The sequence below is a fragment of the Colius striatus genome, chromosome 5 (assembly GCF_028858725.1).
Source record: "Colius striatus isolate bColStr4 chromosome 5, bColStr4.1.hap1, whole genome shotgun sequence".
Classification (NCBI taxonomy): Eukaryota; Metazoa; Chordata; class Aves; order Coliiformes; family Coliidae; genus Colius; species Colius striatus.
The window spans coordinates 33,187,538-33,209,923 of record NC_084763.1 but is presented as its reverse complement, the minus strand read 5'-3'; the positions used below and the strand labels follow the sequence as shown (position 1 = coordinate 33,209,923).

General features: G+C 37.7%; 1 protein-coding gene across 5 annotated transcripts in view; it reads left to right on the top strand.

The window, feature by feature from the left end:
- DYNC1I1 (dynein cytoplasmic 1 intermediate chain 1) overlaps positions 1–22,386 on the top strand; it is a 198,666-nt gene that overhangs the window by 9,503 nt on the left and 166,777 nt on the right. For 3 of the 5 annotated variants that reach the window (XM_061996368.1, XM_061996371.1, XM_061996366.1), the window contains exons 2-4: positions 7,436–7,550; positions 9,430–9,544; positions 12,469–12,559. In XM_061996368.1, the coding sequence (XP_061852352.1) occupies positions 7,443–7,550; positions 9,430–9,544; positions 12,469–12,559 (314 nt within the window). In that variant the 5' untranslated portion in view covers positions 7,436–7,442. The remainder of the gene's footprint in view (positions 1–7,435; positions 7,551–9,429; positions 9,545–12,468; positions 12,560–22,386) is intronic. The other 2 variants (XM_061996369.1, XM_061996367.1) reach the window with 1 other exon arrangement.

The window sequence follows — 22,386 nt, the reverse complement described above, 5'->3', positions numbered from 1 at the left end:
GTAAGCCTTCCAGCAAAACTTCTATGTTGGCAGCATAGCTTGTTCTTTGATATCTGTCTGGCAGTTATAGTTGTGTTAAGAGACAGACACTAGAGTGTGCATTTTTCATAATAGGGTAAATGGCTTTAAGTATCAGTTTGCTGGCCATATACCACTATGGTTGTCTTAGGAGGATAGCAGAAAAGTTAGAGGGGTCAGTTTTACCCCCTATATAAGGAGTGTAAGTACACGTTTTAATGTCTGAAGTGTTTACAGCATGAAGAAAATAAGTCTTCGTTCTACTTCAGGACAGACTAGCAGACATCTTGAAGCAAAATTCTACTTTAGGTCTTAGTAAGTCATTAAATATAGACGTGGAAGACAATTTGGTACAGTTGTTGATAAACCAGGTATTTTAAATAGATTTTGAAGACTTAGTGATATCAGTGATAGCAGCAGGATATAATTGAAATCTGAGCATTATATAAGAAATTGAAATCAGAGACGTGAGATACAGGGCTCTTTTTTCTATGTAGCTTGAGGATTACATTCTGTCATCTCTCACATTATCCATCTCTAAAATCTGATCAAATTCCAGCTCGCATTTGGTTCTCATTTTGACTATTGGAAAACTTTTTTAAACTGTTCTGCTTGGTCCTGCATTTCCTCTCGGAAGCCAACGGAGAAATTCTCAGAAGATACCATAGCACAGCTAGCAGGACTAGTTAATGTGTGGGAAATATAGAGTAGCAAAGATTCAGAACTGTAATAAATCCATTCCCAACCACATGCAGAGCCATATACATGGCCTTGTGTTTTGCTGCAGCCAAACAGTGAAAGATAACAGAAACAGAAGCTGATAGAGAAGAAATCTTGGCTTCTACAAGACCAAAATGTTGTCAGGAGTGCAGTTGATTGTTTTGTTGAAAACATCCTCTCTTCATAACTGGGGCATGATTGTAGAGTCAGATCCTGAAGAGATACAAACGAGTATTCACTTCATCTTTGAAGATCATCTGCCAGCACCACATCTGAGAGAACTGTGCAGTTATAACTATGCTTGTGAATACTTATTGAGAGGAAATGCAAGAGGAATCCACTTGAAAGGACCTATTTAAAATCTAGTTTTCTCTGAGGTGATACGTACAATCATTTTTTTGGAACTCAATGTCAAGGGAACATGTTTGGTGGGAAGTGTGCAGCAGCTTTGCTAGAGTGAACTCTTAGTAGGTAGTACTTAAATTTATTCTAATCTTAGCTGGAAAGTGGTGTGTTTCTTACTTATCTGTCTCTAGCGAGTTGTTACTGGAAGCTTATTCTCTTCAACCCTGATGGTTCTTCCGTGGAACTATGCTTGTTGGAATTGAAAAGATCATGGCAAATTTAAGAGGCTAAGGAGGCATGAGAGAATAGGATGTTGAGAAGGTGATGCTTTATTGACACTATGTCTGGCACTGGAAGAATTTGCAATAGTAGAACTTTACTCATATCCTGCTTTGTAGGGACTCTGCAATTTTTCTGTAACTGAGTTCATTTTCTAGAAGGGCTGTTATGGAAGAACAAGAGTGAAAAGATTAAATAGTAAGAGTGTAAGGGATGTATAATTAAGCAGTTGTGAGTACATAACTTACACCCTGTCAGCCTCAAAATAAATAGGCTAGAGATACACTGACCTGTTGCATAGCAACCACAAGAAAGCACAGAACCAAATATCTGGATGCTGTGGTTTGTAAACCTTTGCAGAACAAAGTACAAGACTTTTTGCCCATCTGCTAGAAATGTTCAGAAGCTGAAGGACAAAAATGGTACACACCCTGAAACTCAACACTTTACAGCCATATTTGTTTATAGATAAATACACAGATGACGGTGTAAAAGCCTGACTGTTTTGCCTCAAGGTTATGTAGGAAAAAAAATAATTCATCTCACCAGTTTAAGTATTTCCCTGAATGCATCACACAAGAGATTCATTAAAGTACTGCAAATGCTAAGTTTTTGCAGCTGCAAATATTTGCCCATAGTTGCGATCTTGTAAACATAGATATGCCTATTTAGCAAAAAAAAAAGTTCACTGAACTCAAGTATAGAAATTGATACATGATGTAAAGAAGTGCTCACATGTTTACTTTAAAAATGCTATCAAAAGGATGACTCTAAGCCCTCTTGCCCATTTGAAGAGTGTTTCAAACATTATTTTCAAATGAATAGCATGGATTAGAAGGCATTTATGCCAGGCTTACAGCTCCCTCTGGTTTCTCACAGACCAAAGATGTTTATCTGCTTTGTACAATTTCATACTTTGCACACACACGTAACTGTAAAAGTCATAGGAAGATCCCATGGGAATTTTTTCTGTTGTAAAAATGTATAATATTCCTAGCTGTAGAAAATGTGTGTGTTAGTACAAAAGATAGAAAAATACGGTACATAATAGAAATGAATTGTTTTTTCCAGTAGAAATCTCCATACGTAATAGTTTCAATAGGAATACTACTTTCTCTCTATAAACCCATTCTTTAAACCCCCAGATCATAAAGGAATAGATTTTAATGTGCAACTTCCTTTGCCTTTCAAACTAAAGACATTTTGCATTTTTGAACACAAGACTAACTGGCTCTTTATGAAGGCATGTGAATTATATACGTGCAGCATCTACAAGTACTAGATGTTGCCTGTTTATTTTATAAAAGTATATTAATGAATCAATTCTTTATAATTAGCTATATAGGATGACTAATGCCATATGTAACGGTATTCAATGAACTACTTTAGAAATTGCAATGGAGATACTAGTGAAAAGGTCAACATAGGAGGTCATAAAACAGACAAGACTTTGAGGCTTATGAAGTGGTGAATGTTATTCTACTCTAGTGCAACCTACTGAATGAACTGCATGTAAAAATCTCCCAAACACCAAAAAGCAATAAAATCTGTAGGCTTTTTTATGTCCTACCAGATTTGGAAACACAGTTTTTTTTTTTTAGATGAGCTTAGTGATAGCATATAGACAGGACATAAAAAAACCAGGCTTGAAGAGGAGTGAGATGTTGTATCTTATTTTATTTTTCTGCTTATAAAAAGTGTGCACTGTCATAATTTACTTTGTTTTTATTTTATTCATTATACATTGGAAACTTTGTGCTTATTTTTTCTTATATTTACTCCAAGCTACATATATGAATTGACACTCCTTGTGTCAAAACCTGTGGGTTTTTTTCACTCTGGCATCAATTTCTTGGTTCTGCAATTTTAGTAAACCTTTTTAGATGTCAGTGGCAGTTTCTGCTGTTAAGTACTCAGATGTTATGGTACTGATCATTGATAAAGACCTTGTAGCTTATCATAAAACTGTAATAAGTCTACTGGCTTGCACCTGTAAAAGTGCATGCAGGGCTTTTAGTGCAGTCGAGGGTAAAATGCAGTTGTTTGCATCTGCCGTGCCTATGTGCTTACCACTGCCACTACTACTTGTGTGATCAGCTTAGTGGGGTAGTTCTATGTGTGTTCTGTATAGTGGAGAAGTTTTGCAAACACCATTATTATTTTGTGATTAATATAAATGGTCTTTCAAAGGTCTTGTTTTGTATACTGACAAGCTAAAAGGGACTACTGGGAGCATATTAAAGACAGGATTCTTCTCACACAATTGGAGACACTTACAGTTAGAGATTTCTAGAACTTAACTGATCACCCAGGGCCTTTTATCATCATTGGAGAGGAACTAGTGGCTTTGAGGCATGTTTAATCTTGATTGCATTTAGATGTCTGCTTTAAGAAAAGTGGAATCACATCCTAGAATACCCAGATACTTTTAATTTTACCTGCATTGATGGCAAGGATAGCTCTGCATTGTGGACATCCAGATTTAGTGAGATAAGCCCAATGGATGTTGAAGTCCCAGAACACTGTTCACAGAAGCCTCAGCGCTGCATTTGCACATGCCCAAGTGGCTGCCATCCTGGTGGGTCTGATGACCTTTGGATTTGTAAGTGGAACTGTATATTTCCAAGCCTAAGAGGGGACTTTGAGGCATATTTAATGCATACAGGGAAAACTGACATATTGAAATAGGACAGTCCATTTGATTAAAACTTTTGCCAAGAACAGACTTATTTCTCCAGTAGCTCGAAGAAAGAGGAGTTTCCTCAGAGTATTAGGGCTACAATCAAGTGCTCTCTTGTACAAGATGATTCACGTCCATGTATCCATCTACAACTCAAGAAACTATGTTAGCACATAGGTGGTAAACTGTTCTGGCATTGGAGGACTCTCTCCTTTTAAAACTCTGTCACTGGGCCAAACAAAATAAAAATTGTTCTAAGATCATCCATCTGCCTTGAAGAGGGGGGCCCTAGGCTTCTGCCCTGCTATGAGAACTCTTTCTACATTTAATGTAATACTCAGTGTATTTATTCCGATGTGGTCCTTATCTCAGAATGGTAGTTTGATTGCTTCATTACAGAATGTGCTCCTTACTTTTTCCTTCTGGTTAATGCCTTCTGCTAGGCTGGAGAAGATTAAGTTGCACATAAACCTTGAGCTATCATTCTGCACCACAGACAATGTTAAAAGTAAATCTTTTTTACTGGTTGCCTTTATCTCTCCTGGTGTTGCATGCCTTCTCACACTTAAAATGGCAAGTATTAGAAATTTGTTCCCAGTAACGAACAGAGTGTTAACTCTATGGTTAATGCCAAGTAGAGCAATGAGTACACTTTCCTCCTTGCTCACTGCTGACTTGCTGACATCTGAGAAAGGTGGTTACAAACCCTTGGTGTTCAGTTTGTGCTAAAATTGTTATTAGTCAGTTTGAAGGTTGATAAGCTGTTTGGCGGGCTAAGGCATAGCTATGATATATGCAGGATGAAAGTAACTTGAGATTAATTTCTTTCTATAACTCAGCTCTGGCAACATTTTTTGAAGGAAATTTAATACATCATCTTAGTTGGAAGACCTTTATGTTTTGTTAAAAATAGGATTGTATCACCTTGACTGGATCATTGTAAAGAAGGCGCCAGGCACTAAACTGTTGACGCTCAAATCAAGGAAAAAGCTAGTTGGCTTCCCTGACATTAAGGGAATGAATCTTCAGAAAGCTATTCATTGATATCTGACAAAAAGCTTGAAAGAGATGCCAAACCCTCAGGGTTTCTGTTATGAGCTTTAAAATGCATTTGCATGGTTTTTTTGCATAGAAATTGGAGCTCACTCTCCGTGTGCAAAGTGCAGAACTAAAAGGATGCAAAAACTCTCACCTAGACCAAAGGGCTCTGAGGGGGAACTCCATGATCGTAACTCAAATGTGTGCAATTAGGAAAGCAACTTCAGATGGGATTTCAGCCTTATCTGAGAGAGACCCACAAATCCTGAGCAGACTGATAGGCAAAAGGCTGCCTGCATTGCCATTAAAAAAAGCTTGTTTTCTTCCCTGGGCATTTCTCATGTGAAAAATAGCTTGCTGATGTCAAGTGATCTCACAGATTCCTGTTGTTTATGGTGCTGTTGCTTAGTTTTCTTGATATCAAATGCAGTTTTGCTGAAAATTTTGATCTCTCAAATTGAAAACAAATAGCATCATGGATAGGACCAGAGTGGTGGAGGAAAAAAAAATTACGGTCCTCTGCGTGCAGCAAGTGCACTCCTCCTATCTCCTTCCTATCTATTTCATTTACTGTGAATTACTATCTACTTTATTTACTCCCAGCTTCAGCTGGGAGTTTGATGGGGAAATGTTAGCATCTGTGGCATGATCCACACACAGATGTAGCTATGCTGGCCCCTCTGGCATCCCTCATGCTGCTCTTATGTCTGCCATTTTCATTGAATGGCTTCTTTTTTTCCTTCCAAATATTATTTTTTTCCTTTCATTCAAGGGAAATGCTTGCAAAGACAACAAAATATTTGGGGCCAACATTGCAATTAATGTGCAGGTGATGTTTTGTTGACAGTATCTTTGATATATCAAAATATATAATACTTTGATATACTTTATCATTTTGATGACTGCAGAGGAATTCATGATGAGTGGAAGTGCCATGAAGTTGTTAGCATATAAATTTATTCTCTGGTCATCCATCCACCCAGGAACTAATGTGGGTGGAGTTCTCATTATATTACCAGAGAGTTGCCATTTAAATTTTAGACTTCCACACGTGGCACTGCCATTGATCTGATTGATTTTGAGTTGCAGTGGTGAATGTGGTCTCTGTTCTGTGAATTAATAGGAAAGGCACAGTCAACTCTCTTCATGAATGTCCGTATTAGGACTATCTTTGAAACAAAGTGCTAATAATAAAATCAGTTTTGATACAGTTAGATGACAGCCCATAATGATTATGTTAGAAAATAAATAAATTGCCTGTGGCTTAGGATACAGATTTGTGCAAGGCTGTTGGGGTTTTAAAACTGGAGAAAAAGACTGGTATCATATGTTCTTTAGAAATCTGTATCTATTTCTATATGGTGTGGCTTTATGTCTCTTTACCCTTCATTTTCAAGGCTCACATAACAGCAGCATAGGTTGACAGATTTTAAAAACTGTCCCACAAAGAATTGTGTCCTACAGAGACTTAAGTGGCAGAGAGGGTCCTTCAGTAGCCCAGAAGAAATGCTTTTGTCAAGTTTGTATGAATTGAGTCAAATCAGGTATATTAGGCATATCTCCAGTCTTTTGGAAAGATGATCTGAGCACAACACGGTTGTCAGTCTGTTGCTTTGTTAAAGAGAAAGGTTTGCTGGATTGCCTGGCTTTGTCTCTTGTCTGCAGCTTTCTGGAGGAATGGCCCAGCCTTCCCTGGAAAGCGTGGAGGAGATTCTCATGCAGCGTAGCCCATGGCTCGATGAGGGTGCTCCATGAAAGGAGTGAATGTGTGAAGGGTACTGAGGCTGAGCTGGTAGTCTCTATGACTGGACCAGTGGAACAAGGGGATCCTGAGCTGGCAGTCATTCAAGACACCTGCAGAAGTGAAAGCTCTCATGTTTCCAATTTTTGTGAGAAAGATTATTATTTGTCTAAGATGTATGAGACTGTGTGGGGCAGGTTGCATTCTCCTACTTAAAACTGAAATCTATTTGTGGACCTGGGTCCAACAGCCTGGTAGAGCTGCTGAATTTGAAAATCAAAATACCTTAGTTTCAGTGTGTAAAAGCATTAAAGCACTCTTTTGAAGAACAGACAAAAAAGGGGTTTGCTTCACAAGTAGAGGTTTCTAATAAAGGTTATTTGAAAATACATTCCATGTTTGGTGATATTGTGGTCTAACTTGTTGCAATAAAAATTATTAAACAAAAATCTTGCTTTCTACAGTGTCAGCATAGTCCAAGGCCCAGTGTTTGTATAGAAATATATTTGTAGCAATTTTGAAAGCACTACTTTTGATATAATTATCTCTTTTTTCAGTAAATAGGGAAAACAATTCTGTTTTCACCTTTGTTTCCATAATTTTGTTTCCAACAGAGTCAAAATGTCAGACAAAAGTGACTTAAAAGCAGAACTTGAGCGCAAAAAGCAGCGTTTGGCTCAGATAAGGGAAGAAAAGAAACGGAAGGAGGAAGAAAGGAAGAAGAAAGAGGTAAATATGCAAAAGTGCCTTTTAGCTAGCTCATGCTTGCAGAAGGGGCTTGCTGAGGTTTTGACATCTCAGCATTGTATACCTCAAGGTATCTGTCATGTGGAATGAGATCCTCAAGCCAACATCGGTCTAACCTTAAAATCAAAGTGCTTATTTTTGTCAAGAAAGTTGCTTTTAAAACCTACAGACTGTCAGATGACAACAGTTTAGACAACATGATGTGTATGTGTGTGTAGAAAGAAAAATTGATTTGCCACAATGCTTTTTCTTGGACCCTCCTTCAATGGAAAGGGAGTGGAGAGTGGGGAGAGACAGAAAGGGGGCTCACTTTTTTTTCAAGCCATTGCAATCTAAATATGTATTTTTGTACTATGAAGACTAGTTTGATTACTAGCTAAGGTAACAGATTTACGATTATTATTCTCCAGTAAAGTAAAACATAATTGCAATTGCATTTTCATCTCCTGGCATGGGTGCATCTTTCAGTTTTGTTAAAGTTTGATCGACATATTAGTTTATTTGTCCTTGACAGTATGCATTAGGTTTTCATTAAGGGATTTGTATTTCTTTTTATTCAGTCACTTAGTGGAATAGAGGTGAGGATTGACAGGGAGTGGATATTTATTTTCATGCAAAGTCAGAGAAGCATTAAGTGATTATGTTTCCTTTCCTTCAAATGTCAACACTTACTATAGTTTAAAGCACCTGTTATCCTTTACTAATAACTGGTTTCCTTTTAAACTGACACTTTAATATTGTACATGAATTTCATGGAATTACTGTGGAAATGTGATGTGATCCAAGAAATCAGCATTCCAGTTTTGTCTATCTTCTTAATCTTTTTTCATTTGAGCCATTTTTGTGCAATCACCAGCACACCCACCAGTGAGGCTCTGGGAATCACTAAGGGAGTCCTTTGTAAGCAGAATATTAAATGTTAACCTTTTCAGTGTTCATTACTAGCCTGTTAATGAATTAGAGGTAAGGGAGCCAAGCTAATGGCTCAAGGAAGCTATTAAGTGTTTTCCTTTGTTCCCTGCCTCTGATTTTTATTCCTCGTGAAGATCTTGTGGTTGTGACTTTCTGTTGGGCTCAGTAGCTGGGTCCAGCTCAGGATACCCAGCTCTACAGATTGGTGTTGTTTTGCCTGACTGTGGCACCAAAAATGGCATGTGCTGTGATGCCTGGTGGCCTACAGGAAGGAATTGTAGATTCGTAGAATCTACAGAATTGTTTAGGTTGGAGAAGACCTTTAAGATCATTGAGTCTAGCTGTTAACCCAGCATTGCCATGTTCAGCCATTGGTGCAGAGGAGTTCTCCACAACCCTGTATACGGTGAGATACTTCACACTAGCTCATGGGAGGAGCCAAGCACATGGATATGTCTGAATGTTGTCTTTATCTGCAAAAGCAGTGTTCTGCATCCTAATTATATCCAAACTGGAAAACATGGGGACAAAATGTAAGGCCCTTAAGCTACATTCACTGAAGTCCAGTGGAATTTTATTTCTTGATCCTAGAGGAAGTAGGAAGGGGCCATTTTGATTCATTGTAATGATACCTGTTGTTCTATGGTCAATTTAGTATTAGCTGAATAAGTTGCATCTGATGAGTGAGAGGCAGAAGATTTCTATCGATGTGCTATAAAAATCCTTGCAAATATCCTTGCAAAGATGAATTTTCCCATGCATTCGGGACAAAATATTGTTACTGATATATACACTTTAAATTATCGAAGTTATACATTATCTAAGCATATCTAAGTGAATTTCAAAGTGTACTTTAGCAGTGGTGCATATAAATATTTCCCACACACTTAGTTGCTAAAGCTGACTATACATGGATGAAACTTTTCTGGTTTGTTTTGTTTTAATTCAGGCTGATCTACAGCAAAAGAAAGAGCCTACTCAGGAAGATTCTGATCTAGACCGCAAAAGAAGAGAGACAGAAGCTTTGTTGCAGAGCATCGGTATATCCCCAGAGCCACCTCTAGGTATTTAGAAGTACACTGAAAAGCATTCAGCTCTGCCACAATGAATGCTTTCTATTAAAGCATGCTTGGCACTTTTTTGGTTTTAGTGTTGGCTGTATTAGTGAAGTGAACTCTTCTGTTTCAATGCCTGTGATACCATTCACATATACCAGCTCATGGCATTTTTGAGTACTTATCATTGCCCAAAACACTTCATTTCTTTAAGAAATTTTTGTGAATGTGATGCAGGTTGATTTTGCATTCTAGCAGTTATTTCTTTTCTGATGGACTGTTTTATCTTCTCTCATATCTGTCTGATGATCCACAAAATATTATTATAAATACTGTACTTCATTTTCCCCAAGTTTTGTTTCAAAAATGTCAGATGAAGCATTTGCTCAAGAAGGTGGCGCATTAGTCATGTGGGCACTCCCTTTATTTTGTTTTAAAATCAAGTAAGACTGGAGAGGAAAAGTAAAAATACAAATCACAAATAGCAAAAAGCTTCTATTGAGATCATTATTGTAGACTTTAGCACTAGTTTCTTGTGCTCAACATGTTTTTTTGGTTGTGATGTTTCAGTTCTAGAATCCAAAGTGCTCAGTTTCACTCTTGTAGTTGAAATATTGGCCATTCTGTGCAGCCAGGTATCAAGCCTTGTCATTAAATTAATTGGAGCTGAATCTAGAGTTTTACCCCTAGATATTTTTGCCTATAGTAAGCAAGAAAAACTCCAACTTTAACAAAATACTGAAGCCTTAATATAGGAAAGCAGCTTATACAGATACTTCAGTGCATATGCAAGTAAGTTGCGACATTCTACATTGTGATTTCATGTGATAACTTGCATCAAACAACATTTATTGATAAAAGATACTTTTTAAAGTTATTATACAGTGACTGACGCTTCTCAGAGGAACTGTCTAATAAGTAATGGTTAGGTTGTTTTTATGTATCATAGAATCATAGAATGGTAGGGGTTGGAAGGGACCTTTAGAGATCATCTAGTCCAGCCCCCCTGCAGAAGCAGGTTCACCTTCATCAGGTCGCATAGGAACGTGTCCAGGCAGGTCTTGGAGACCTCCAAGGAAGGAGACTCCACAACCCATCTGGGCAGCCTGTGCCACTGCTCCCTCACCCTCACAGGAAAATGTTTATTCTTATATTTAAGTGGAACTTTTTGTGTTCCAACTTCATCCTATTACCCCTTGTCCTGTTGCTAGCTACAACAGAAAAAAGGGATGTCCCAACCTCCTGACACCCACCATTTAGGTATTTGTAAATATTAATAAGATCTCCCCTCAGTCTCCTCTTCTCTACAGTAAACAGCCCCAGTTCCCACAGCCTTTCCTTTTATGAAATACATTTTGTGAATTATAATATGATGTTTAAAATTACATACATTTTTTAATGTTCTGGCATTTATTATTTTATTACTTTATCTACAAATAAGGATAGATTTTCTTATATTATTAACGAAACATATAAATTCATATTGCAAATTTTCAGTTCTTCTTAGTTAATTATTTTGTGTTTGATACTGTCAAAAGAACATGAAATTCACCTATAAGGTGATCTGTTTTAGTTAAACAATAGCATTTTGTGCTCTTTCATTCCGTGTATATATGCCCACAGTATACAAAGGAGACTTTAATTCTGTCTTCACATACGCTTATGATACTAAGATCCCCCTGTGAATATGGAAAACATAAATACAGCCATGGCATACCTGTAACCTGCCAAAGGGCTGTCACTGAAGATGAATTCACATTTCGTGCTGCAGTGATTTCTGTGACAGTCTGCATGGAATGTTTGACCACATGGAAAATCCAAATCTCTTGACAGATCTGTCATTATATATTACAGAGTATAACAAAATAGTTTAAAAGTTTTACTCCATTAAATGTATAAAAGGAAATGCACATGATTTAAACCAAATGTTTAAATGGGAAACTTCACTCTTGCATTAAAACACCTTTTTGTGTTTTATTCAATTTGGCTGCTTTGAAGAATACTTCCACTAAATCTTGACTGGAGCCATCTCTGCATTTAAAATATTTTTTGAGAAACCATTTTAAAAGAAATCAGGATATTTTTACTTTTTAATTTATTTTTTCCTTGCTGGAGAGCTTTAACTTGGGCTGACCTTGAGCTATGAACTTCCTTTCCCATTCCAGGAAACAAAACTGCCTTTGCATCAAATATGCTTCAAAAGCCCTGGCAAGCCATAGAGAAAATAATTTCTAGAGCTTGGGCAAATAGTATCTAAACCAAGGGAAACTTTTCCTTGAGTGTTGAAATCATGTCCCACCCAAAATGGAAACTTTATATCACCTAAATTAATTAAGAAAACACATGCACTAAGCAACTGATGTGTAATCTCACCATCTTTGGGAAATGATTTTAACTTAGCTGGATTTCCTTATTAAGCTTTTGTTTTGATGTCATTTCCACACTGCAGTGTTAGACCATATCTAATGGACGCTGGCTTTTTATTTAAATTGAAAATTTGGAAAGTTTGCTTGTTCTGTTGCCTGCTTGACTTTACCAGAAGAGTTCACTTAGTTTTTTGACAAGACAAACCCCTAATAGTTCTTCACACCTTTAAAACTTTTTGCAAGTCAGCTTTTAACTGTACCCAAGAAAACAAATGCCTTTTTAATTCCACAGATACCTCTTCCATTGATTACCTGTAGATTCCCATTGGGCTCTCAGTCCTGTCTAAATTCATGTCAGTTTTAGTACTTCCAAAAGACTTAAAATTCACTTGACTCTCTTCCTTTTCTTTTTCTTTCCTTCCTTATTTGCTTTCACCATTTCAAACTTTCCTACTCATTCATCCACTGTCATTTTGGTCCGTTGGTTTTGATTTGTCTGACACTGCTCTTCATCAGTGCAGTCGCTGCATGTGTTAACATGGGATACCTGTTATTTTCATTATTTAGTCCCAACCCCTATGTCTCCCTCTTCGAAATCAGTGAGCACACCCAGTGACGCAGGCAGCCAGGACTCGGGAGATCTGGGACCCATAGGAAGGTAAGACACAGAGTCAATAGTATTGAATAAATGGGAGTTTTTTTCACTTCACTCTTACTTCCCCATTTTTGCCTTTGCTTCTGTAAATGAGAATGAACTGTATCTAACCTGCACTTTTGTTTCTGCGTTTTCCACACTGTGTTACCATCCAGTAAGACTAGTCTCAGACATGAGGTAAATAAATACATGCAAGAAGTGATCTTAAGCTATGAGCCCCAAACTTCCTGTTGGAAGCAAGAGCTGAATTTATAATGGTGCACAGAAAGCTGCTTATACATTACAAACATATACATTTCCCAGTGGTAGAACCTGTAACTCACATAAGTTATCTTTGTTCACATCAGCAGTCCACTTTGAAGACTTCCCTGGTGTAATGCCAGGCTGCCTTGGGTTTCTTGTGTGGCTGCTCATCACAGCGTGTGGCATTGCAGTGACAGGAAAGAGATACAGAAACAGAGTGTAACACTCCAGGACCAGCTGGCAATTCTGCCTTGGAAAGTGCAGCTGCCAGACAGCTTCATGGAAGAGAAGCAGCTCTCTTCTTGGAAGGGAGTAGTAGGGTGCCTATAAGGGATGGACACAAGAGCAACGTGATTCTGTCTTTGTTCGTACAGCTGAAATAGGAAATGAAGTGTTGGTCACTCAATAATTCCTACTCTGTAGAAGAAAAAAAAGGATGAGGATGTGGGTAAAGGAACATATGGTCAAGTAAGAAGTGGTCCAAGCAACTATGCTGTATATTTTGATGAATGTAAACCACAGGTCCTAAGAGCTCTTTTTGTATCAAACTAATTCAACATAAAGCTGAGCTTCCAGCTCATCAAAATCTTTGAGGAAAGATTCTGCTAATGGCTTTAAAACAGTGGTTGCTCTTCACAGTTAACAGTTGTCAGAAGCAGACACCATGCCTCTACAGACATTAACGCTGTGCAGAGAGCTTCAGGTCACAGCAGACTTCTGCTTAGAATAATCGTCCTTCTGTAAACTGAAAGCATATTGGGTCCCCTTTTAACCAGATGCAGACACTGCATTGTGATGTGCAGCTTGCACAGATGCTGCTGAAATCTGCTCCGCCCTTTTCCCAGGTCTACCCTCTAGAAGAAATGGAGGTTGTTAAGTAGGAAAGCCCTAGACTGTAAGATACGACAGTTCAAAACACAGAAAATAGAGTAATACTACATTTGTAAATAAATGCGTTAGATTTCAGCAAATCAAAGTATTATGAGCAGAACAAAATTTGGTTTTAAGCAAATTGTAATCTGCTGTTCAAGATAGTTATTTCCCAGAGTCCTATATGCAGCTATGGCAATGTTATCTGGAGACTTCCAAGTTCCTGGTCTTTTTTGAACCTTAATGGTGAAACTTTTTTACTGTTAAGGTAGTGAAATGCCCTTGGAAGAATTTATTTCACTTTGACCTACACTAGTGCTTTGACTCTCTGTCAACAACAAGCAACGTAAGCATGTGACTGTGTGTCCTTATGGAGGAGAACGGTTTGTTATCTTCTTAAAAGCTCACAACATACTGAAATGTGGGCTTTCATTTCAGATCCGTTTTCTGGCTTCTTGTGGCCATACTAGGAATTCAGTGAGAATACCAAGACCTTTTTCGCAGTCTACCAGTTTGCTTGCCATCCTCTTTGGTGTTGAAAGGGCTGTGTTGTGTGTCAGGATGGCTGCTCACATGTGGTTGCCTGGAGCAATTGGTTTGTGGTAATGAAAGTTTGATGGTGTGGTCCAGGCCCCTCAGGAACCTCTGTAAGCTGTATTTAATACTCTGTGGCAATTAGCTTGTCACTGGGTGCAGGTAGATGTGCTCAGTGTGTGGATGTGTGAACAAGTACACTCAAGAGCACATGTGTGATAGAGCAGTCAAACCTGGAGAGCAAAATCTTGGTAGAGCTATCATAGCCGAGCGTAAAAAGGATGACACAATTTCCACTGTTTTCTCTCTCAGAGATGCCTAGACCATACTTCTGACTTATTTTGACTACTGCCTATATGAATGCCTGTTTATCTGCATAAGCAAGGTTACTCTGCTTCATTTTAATGTATCCTTCCATTTTGCTCAATGTGATAGAGAGAACTTTCACTGGACTGTCCCTCATGCCATCCTGCTTTATAAGATCTTTTGGTTTTCCTCATTCTACTGCAAATTTGCTGTACAACAGTAGACTGAGCACAGGCATTAGAGAAGAGTAGATTAGTTCCAAAGCTGCTAATGCCCCAATCTCGGAGATCACAGCCTGTCTGTCATTGCTGTTAACACTGCTGCAGAAATAATGAGCTTGCACAGGCTGGCAGAAATCCTGTATGCAGTCTGATTACTCATTGCTGAGTGCTCTCCTGAGGAAAATGCAGATATTCAGAAAAAAAAGCTATGAAGTCATAGATTTTTTGTTCACTGCAGGAGAGAGTCCCTGTTGTTGTGATTCATAATCCCTGTTGAAAGCTTCTGAGAGTTGTTGGCACTTCTGGTAGTTGTCAGACTTAATCTTTTACTCCCAGTACCACCAAGTATATCTGAGGCATGTTCTGATCGGCAAGCACCTGGAATTTCTTACAGAACAGTGAATGCAGTCAAGCCAGAAATCCAGGTTTCTGACGTCCACTTTTCAGGAAGGACAACTGATAAATTGAAGAATTCTGGCAGCAATGAATAGTTCTTATCCTGGAACCATAGACCTCATTCAATTTTACTTCACAAGATGAAAACTAACTGGTGACTTGCGCACCAAGTGTAGTAGTTATATGGGGAGCAAAAGGGCTCCAGCAGGCAATGTGTAAGAGCAGCAAAGTGTTCGGCATTGAAGCTGGACAAATATAAAATGGCAATGTAAAGTTCTAATAGTGACACAAATTAATCACTAAAGCAATTTGCCAAAGACTCTATTGGATCTTGTGTCACTGGACTTTACTCATTCAGGGTAACGCAGCTGCCCAACAGGCAGATAATAGGTGGAACAATAATTCATTCAGAAAATTCTTACAACTTTTTTGTTGCACAGGGAGAAAAGCTGCATGGTAACAATGATCCTGTCTGCCATATGATCTACAGGCTAGTAGTACTGCTATCTTGCAGGACCATTGTCCATTATCTCCAGCATGAGCAATGTTGTCTTTTCCCTGATGTCATTAAGCTTATTAGGAGAAGGTGTGGAGTGAACTGCATAATAACACTAAATTATGGAACCATTTCTTTCTGTGCTGCCTGGGTTTCTATGTTTTTTTCCTTTAGTACCATGTTGCTGTTTGTCATAGCCTTTTCACTAGAGGTAAGAATAGATTTCAGGAGTATTTCAGCTTCACCCTGAGCCATGACAGCAACTGTAAGAATAAGCAGATGTTAGATGAATAATGCTGCTACAAACTACTAGTAGTTTTGTTCACATGCTTTCAGTTGGACAGGAAAGCCAACTTTTTTTTTGTGTGTGGTCTTGGGAATGACTTCTGGGTAGGCAGAGGCATGTTATACTTCCAATTCTGGAAGATTTTACCATAACTGTGGGCTTAAGAAGAAGTTTGGTAAATGCTGCTCTTAGTTATCAGGCTGCTCTGAAAAATTCACAAGAGCCTTGTTGTCACACTGCAACTTGCCAGTCTCCATATTGCTTTGCAAATCCCACATCACTGTTCTGGATGTTGTATTGCTTGTGCTACACATACAACATAGGAAAATCACATAACAGAGCAGTGTTGCAGGATCCCATGAAGATTCTCCTTGGAAAAGAATATGCTTGGCTCTTTCAAGATACATATTTTGGTTTGTTTAATTAATTTTCTAAGCATTTTGTTGATGCCTAGTGTCCTGTTGCTGATGATCAACTTATACAAACATGCACAATTGAAATGTAGATTTCAACTACCCAAATTTTAGTAAATGTGAAGAAGAGGGCTAAGGTAAAGACGTTTGCTGAGAGCTTTTGTGCTGTAGCTTGCTGTGAAACAGAAATTTCCCTCTTTTTGGGTATTAATACTGAGCTGCTTTGTGATAATTATATGCATCTATGAGGATGCTAGATATTATAGTACAACTGCCGTGAAGCAGGCATATTTTACTGCTCAACATACCTTAGACATTCATAAATCTCATCTTCTCAGCACTTACAGACCAGTACTGTGGGTTTGTCCATGTGCACTCTCCCAGGTGACACAAATACACAGTCCATGTCTGTGAGTGCTGATACCGGCCTGCATTGGTACATGTTCTTGTATTTCCTGTAGGGTGCTTTTTCACCCTGGCACATTGCACACTTGGAGTTCCATTTTTGGACCAAAATGAGATTTATTTGTGTGGCCCATTTTTTATCTGTGCCCTTCACTGCTACTGTATATCCCCACTTAATTTCATTACCCTACAGCAGTAGGTTTGCACAGTAGTGTCTCATTTATTGATGAGCTGGATCATGTGTGTGTGCATGCAGTGAAGTCCCGTGCATGTAGCAGTTCCCTCTGTGCATTTTGTACTGGAACATGAGAATCCCATTAGGCTGCATATAATTTTTCCCAGTTTCCATCTGCTCAGTAAACTGCACCAGGCTCAGCTGTCTTGGACATGTAAAGGTTAATAGCTGCCTTTCTTTCTGCAACAGCTCCATCTGTGCTCTTTTACTTTCTAACTTGTATATTTTGCTGCATGTATGTTTACATACTTGACTGTTTTGTGATGGCATAAAGACAAGGATGATGAAAGCATTCGTTATCTTCTGGAAGTTTCTTTCAAAAGATGGTGCCTTCAGTGGGGTGTTTTATCTGCCTTAAAATAACGTAAGGTGTATTATTTTGTACTGTTTCTCTCACACTCCATTGGTTTTGGTGGATTTGTTTGGCTACAGCTACGTATTCTATAATTACTGTTCCTGTATTAGGGCACTACATGGTACTTAGTTTAAAGGATTCATACCTGGATTATGTTGTCATTCCATTGGTATCACAGTTTTAAGATGTGTTTGATGCACTGAAAATGGTTAGTTTTCTTCAGTGTGTGATGTTTACTTTCAGTAAAGCAGGGTTACTCCTTATACAGGTGAAGCTGTAAATATTTAATTAAAGTTCCAATGAGAATGAGTTTGAGCACAACATTAGGTAGCAAAGAATAAAGAGAAACTGGCTTTCTCAAATAGGCTTTGAAGCAGTAATATACCATTTTTGTAGCAGTAATATGCCACACAAATTAGAGCACTCTGGAGTTGGGATTGGCTCATCCTCACTACAGTTTTGTATTTCTAGGTAAAATACGGTACAGGAGCAATCCTAGAAATAAACAGCTGTCTGTAATGCTGGAGGATTTCTTTCTGAGGAGCAATGTCACCTTTGGCTTTGGCTGTGTGCGTGTTTTTTGTCCACTGTGTCAGTTCATTTTGTGACCTCTGAATGTGTTCCCAGTCGTATTCCAGAGAACACAGTAGCAGCTGTCACATTAGGCTGGATATCCTTAGTGACAGAGAGTCAAGATAATGTCTTCTTTACTCTCATTCTATTTTAAGGTTTGCTGACAGTATTAGTCTGCATTCATGTGTGTTTTCATCAGGCCCAATTCTGAGTTAGTTCCATCCACCATGGTCACTTCGAGCCATTTGGGTATAAAAAGAAGTATACTAGGATATTTTTTCTTTCACTTTTCACACAGATTGATGTCCACTCTCAATTTGTACTGGCCTTGTGCAGGGAGAAACTGATATAATTCCAGTCCTTTTTCTCTACAGCATATTACTTACTCATTTTTGCAGTTATTATATGTTCTGCTTTATAATGCAATATCTAAACACACACACGAGATGTTAATACTGCAGTATTTCATGTCTGACTATCAAACACAAGCATTTCTTGCTTCTCAGATATGCAATCAAAAGAAATGAGGTAGCTCTGAAGCATCCGGGCACCGATTGAGTCAGAGCATGTCATTACTGTGTTTACCCTTTTATAGTTTTGAATTTAATCTTGCTTATTCTCACAAGCTTAAACAAAAAGCATCTCTGGTTAAGAAGTATGTTCTTGCCAGACATTACATTATTTAGAATAACAAAGATTTTGTTTGCTGATATCTCATGGGTGTATCTAAATGTCACCAAAGTCTTTAGGTTTTGTGGGTTTTAGGCTTTTTCCTGAAAAAAAGAAGACTTGGAAACTCAGCATTTATTTTCACAATTTTATTTTCAAACACTTCCTTACCTAGTATAGTGATACAACACATAGACGAGCTGAAGAAAGGGTATCAGGATGCCATTTTCCCTTTTATTTGTCTTTGCTGTTAGGTTAAGAAGGCAAAAGGAGAAGATGGATCCTGGTCTCAATTTCATTTATACAGGACGTTTGGATTATTGCAGTAGATTGCCTGTGAAGGACTGAGCGTCAGCCTCCTTCCCTTGCACCGGAGGGACCCTGGCTGTCTCTGCCATCTTTACCATAGGAAGAAAGCTGCTTTTTAAAGCAATGCTACAAGTTGCTCAGGCTTCCCCTCATACCCCTCTCCCCTCAGCCCCTGCCACCTCATTTACAGGACTTTTTTTTTAGCCTATAAACATGAGCAGACACCTTAGGGACCTTTGGCAGTTGCTTTCAAGTGTCTGTATATCTGACCTAGAAAGGAGAGAAGTGTTTTTCAGTGTGTGCCAGTTACAAAGTCAGAATGGTCCATATTAATTAGAATAATCTGCAGTCCTTTTAACATATGAGCCTGTGGCATCATTAAGGATTTTCATGCTTTCATTCCTAAAGGATGGATAGAGTTCAGACCTCCAGATCTTTGATTATTTTTCTCATTAGCAAGCTTCTCCATGCTATAAATTAAAGTAGAAAGAAAGATTGCCATTCCCAAGGTGCTTCATAAAATGCCTTGGAAACCTGAGCCTCAGCTGCATCCAGAAGAAAATAATACTCATGTATAAAGTCCCTCTTAACCATTTAGGTTATCAGCCCAGCTGTTTATTTATTTCCAGGCATATCAAGCATATGTGTAGTCAATCAGATGATTTTAGGGACTAAAACACTAATCGTCTTAAAACAAAACAACTTACTTGCTAAGGCCAGCTCAGCTTAAACAGTTCTCTTGCACAGAATTTCATCTTGATTTAATTAAATTGTGTGAGATCATCTCCTGTGTTAACACAGTTAAACTGGTACAGTTTGTGTATATTCATGTTTTCTTCTTCAACGGTCTGTTAAAAAGCCTTTCAGAAAATTCCCATTCACAATTTTACATTTAATCTGGAAAAAATAATGAGGCTCCAAGTTGCTATTTGAGTATCTATTTTTTTTAGGAATTTTCTTCAAATCTGTAAAATGAGAACTGCTGCCACTAGAAAGATACTAGTAAATTTCCAGATTTTTTTTTTCAAGATTTGAAACAGTCTAAGTGTCCCATATTACGTTTTTCATAAGCAGAGCATTTTGGTTTTCCATTTAAAATTATTTTTGATTCAGAAATTTTTGTTATACTTACTCTAAAAATTCAAAACCAGAATAAAATTTCTGATTTGGTCTGTTAAAAGTCAGGTAATCGGGTCGTGAAAACTTTTGACAATTTGATTGTTGATGTGAAAAATTTTTGATAACTCTCATATGGTGAGCTCTTGGTTGAAGCTAGTTGTAGCAAAAATCTCATCCCCTTCTGGAATGATTTTTCTAGCACAAAATAAATTCTATAAAGGAAGGGAAACACCAGCTTTTGTTCCAGCTAGTAGTAGTAGTAGTTACTGGATTTTAGCACTGAAGCAAAAATGAAAATTTGACAAAATCTTTCACCTTGTTCTTCAGCTCTATAATACCAGACTTAGAAATTGTAGGTGCCAGCCTTCATGTTACCTCTTTGACTCCTCTGAAAGGCTATGGATGTCTCCTCTGGATTTGACTAGTAAACGTGACTTTGTCTTTTATGCAAATGTATCCAAAATCCCTTGAAGTTTAAGAGAAAACTCCCCTTATATGCATATCCAGGGTTTCTGGGTGAAAGTGTCCTAACGAGAGCACTGTGATCCCTTTAAAGCACCTGCAAGAGCTGATAACATGTAAAACTTCTCTTGCCAAGTTCTTTCTTTACCTTTATGGTAATCTGAGTTTTATTTTGTTGCATAGACTTACTCCTGTTATAAAAACCAAGATGCAAATACTGTTTTAAAAGAAAAAAGAATTTTCAATGTTTACTGCAAGAACAAAACAACTTTTGCCTTCTCCCTCCTGAATGTGGTTTTCATTACTGCACTTTCAAAATGACGATTCATGCTATCCAGCACTTAAAGTAAGTCTCTGTCTTCATAGGCTCAACAGAAGCTTCTAATTGACCTTCTATCCTCGTAGATCCAGCCTTCTGCTCACAGTGATCTTCTTGTTAAAGCAGCATAAATTTGCAGACTAAGATTTCTGTACTTACAGCATATGAATTATGAGAATGACAAGGTTTATTAGATTGCCATTCTGTAATGTAGACCTGAATAAAAGGACAGACTTTAAATATATCAAATAAATTTAGCAGATTGGATGAATTTAACAGCTGATTTAATTAGTGGAATTCTGTGAAATGGGAATCAACAAAGTGTTGGTCCTGTGGTATGTCCTTGCAACTAAAGACATGCCAGGATTGTTCATTTTGATTTAAATGTCAATTGGATTTAATTTTTTTAAAAATACATTCACAGCAGCTTAGGCTTGATTTTAAAATAAATTACAAATATTCATGTGTTTTAACTATTGTTTGTCCATAAGTTTTTATAAATATGCCTTAAAAATTATTTTAAACTCATGCCCTTATGAGAAGAGCTTTTCTGGTTGCCAGTCAATTGAAAGATAGTGCTCTGCTCTCAGGAAGGTCATAGTTGCTCTTTTTACTGATGATGACTGAAAGTCAGAGGTGTCAGCCTGCTTGGAAGTGTAAATGCAAACCCAAGTATTTGGCTCCAAGAGTGGTGCCAAACTCCTTGTTTGCTGAATGTATTATGGTATTATATTTTATGATTAGCAGCCCAGGTCTGAACACAGGATGGTGAAGTCAAAGCATACTGCACCACAAGCATAAGTGAGTGTCTTCCTGAGAAGCACAAATCCTCCCTAACTGTTGATAGCCATCTTTCTTATAATGTGCTTCAAAAAACAAGTAGCACAAGGAAGGTATTTTCTTTTTGCCAATCCTTTTGAAGTGGAACAGATCTGCAAAACAGAGAACAGATGGCAGCAGAATAGTGGCTTAAATGCAAAGCATCAGTTGAGGCAAGTGGTACTTTTCCATATCTGAGTAGTTGTTTTGGATCTTCTTCTTGATATATTTTGTTTGGAGACATTAAGTGCACAAAAAATACCAGAAATTGAAAATTATAGTGGAGAAAATGAAGATTATAAAAAACTAAAATAAAAAGAATAAAACCAAACAGCTTATCTATACACATATGGATGTTTAAACATCTGCAGTAATTTCTCACTGAGTAGTTTCTTAGTTCAGATTCTCTAATTAATCAACAGTAAAGCAGGAGCTTTAGTGAAACTGATGCAACAAAGTTAATAGAACTCTTTATACAGTTAAGCAGTTATATAGCCTTACATTCACTCTGGCAATATTCAGTTGCTAAAAAAGAAGAGTCCGGATACATTATAGATTACATATCACAATTGCATATAATACTGGATAGTAATTTGGTGACAATATTTGTTATTGTATTTAAAAAAAGGCATTCAAATGCATCTTAAGTGTTGTATTTCTACTGGTGATTTCAAAATAGTTCTCTTGTCTCACAATTGTTATATCTAGTATTTTTTAAAATAGATGAGCTGGATGGAACCTGTTTTTCAGGTACCATGCGCATCATCCATGTGCAGGTGCCCAGTTCTTAATGTAAGCAA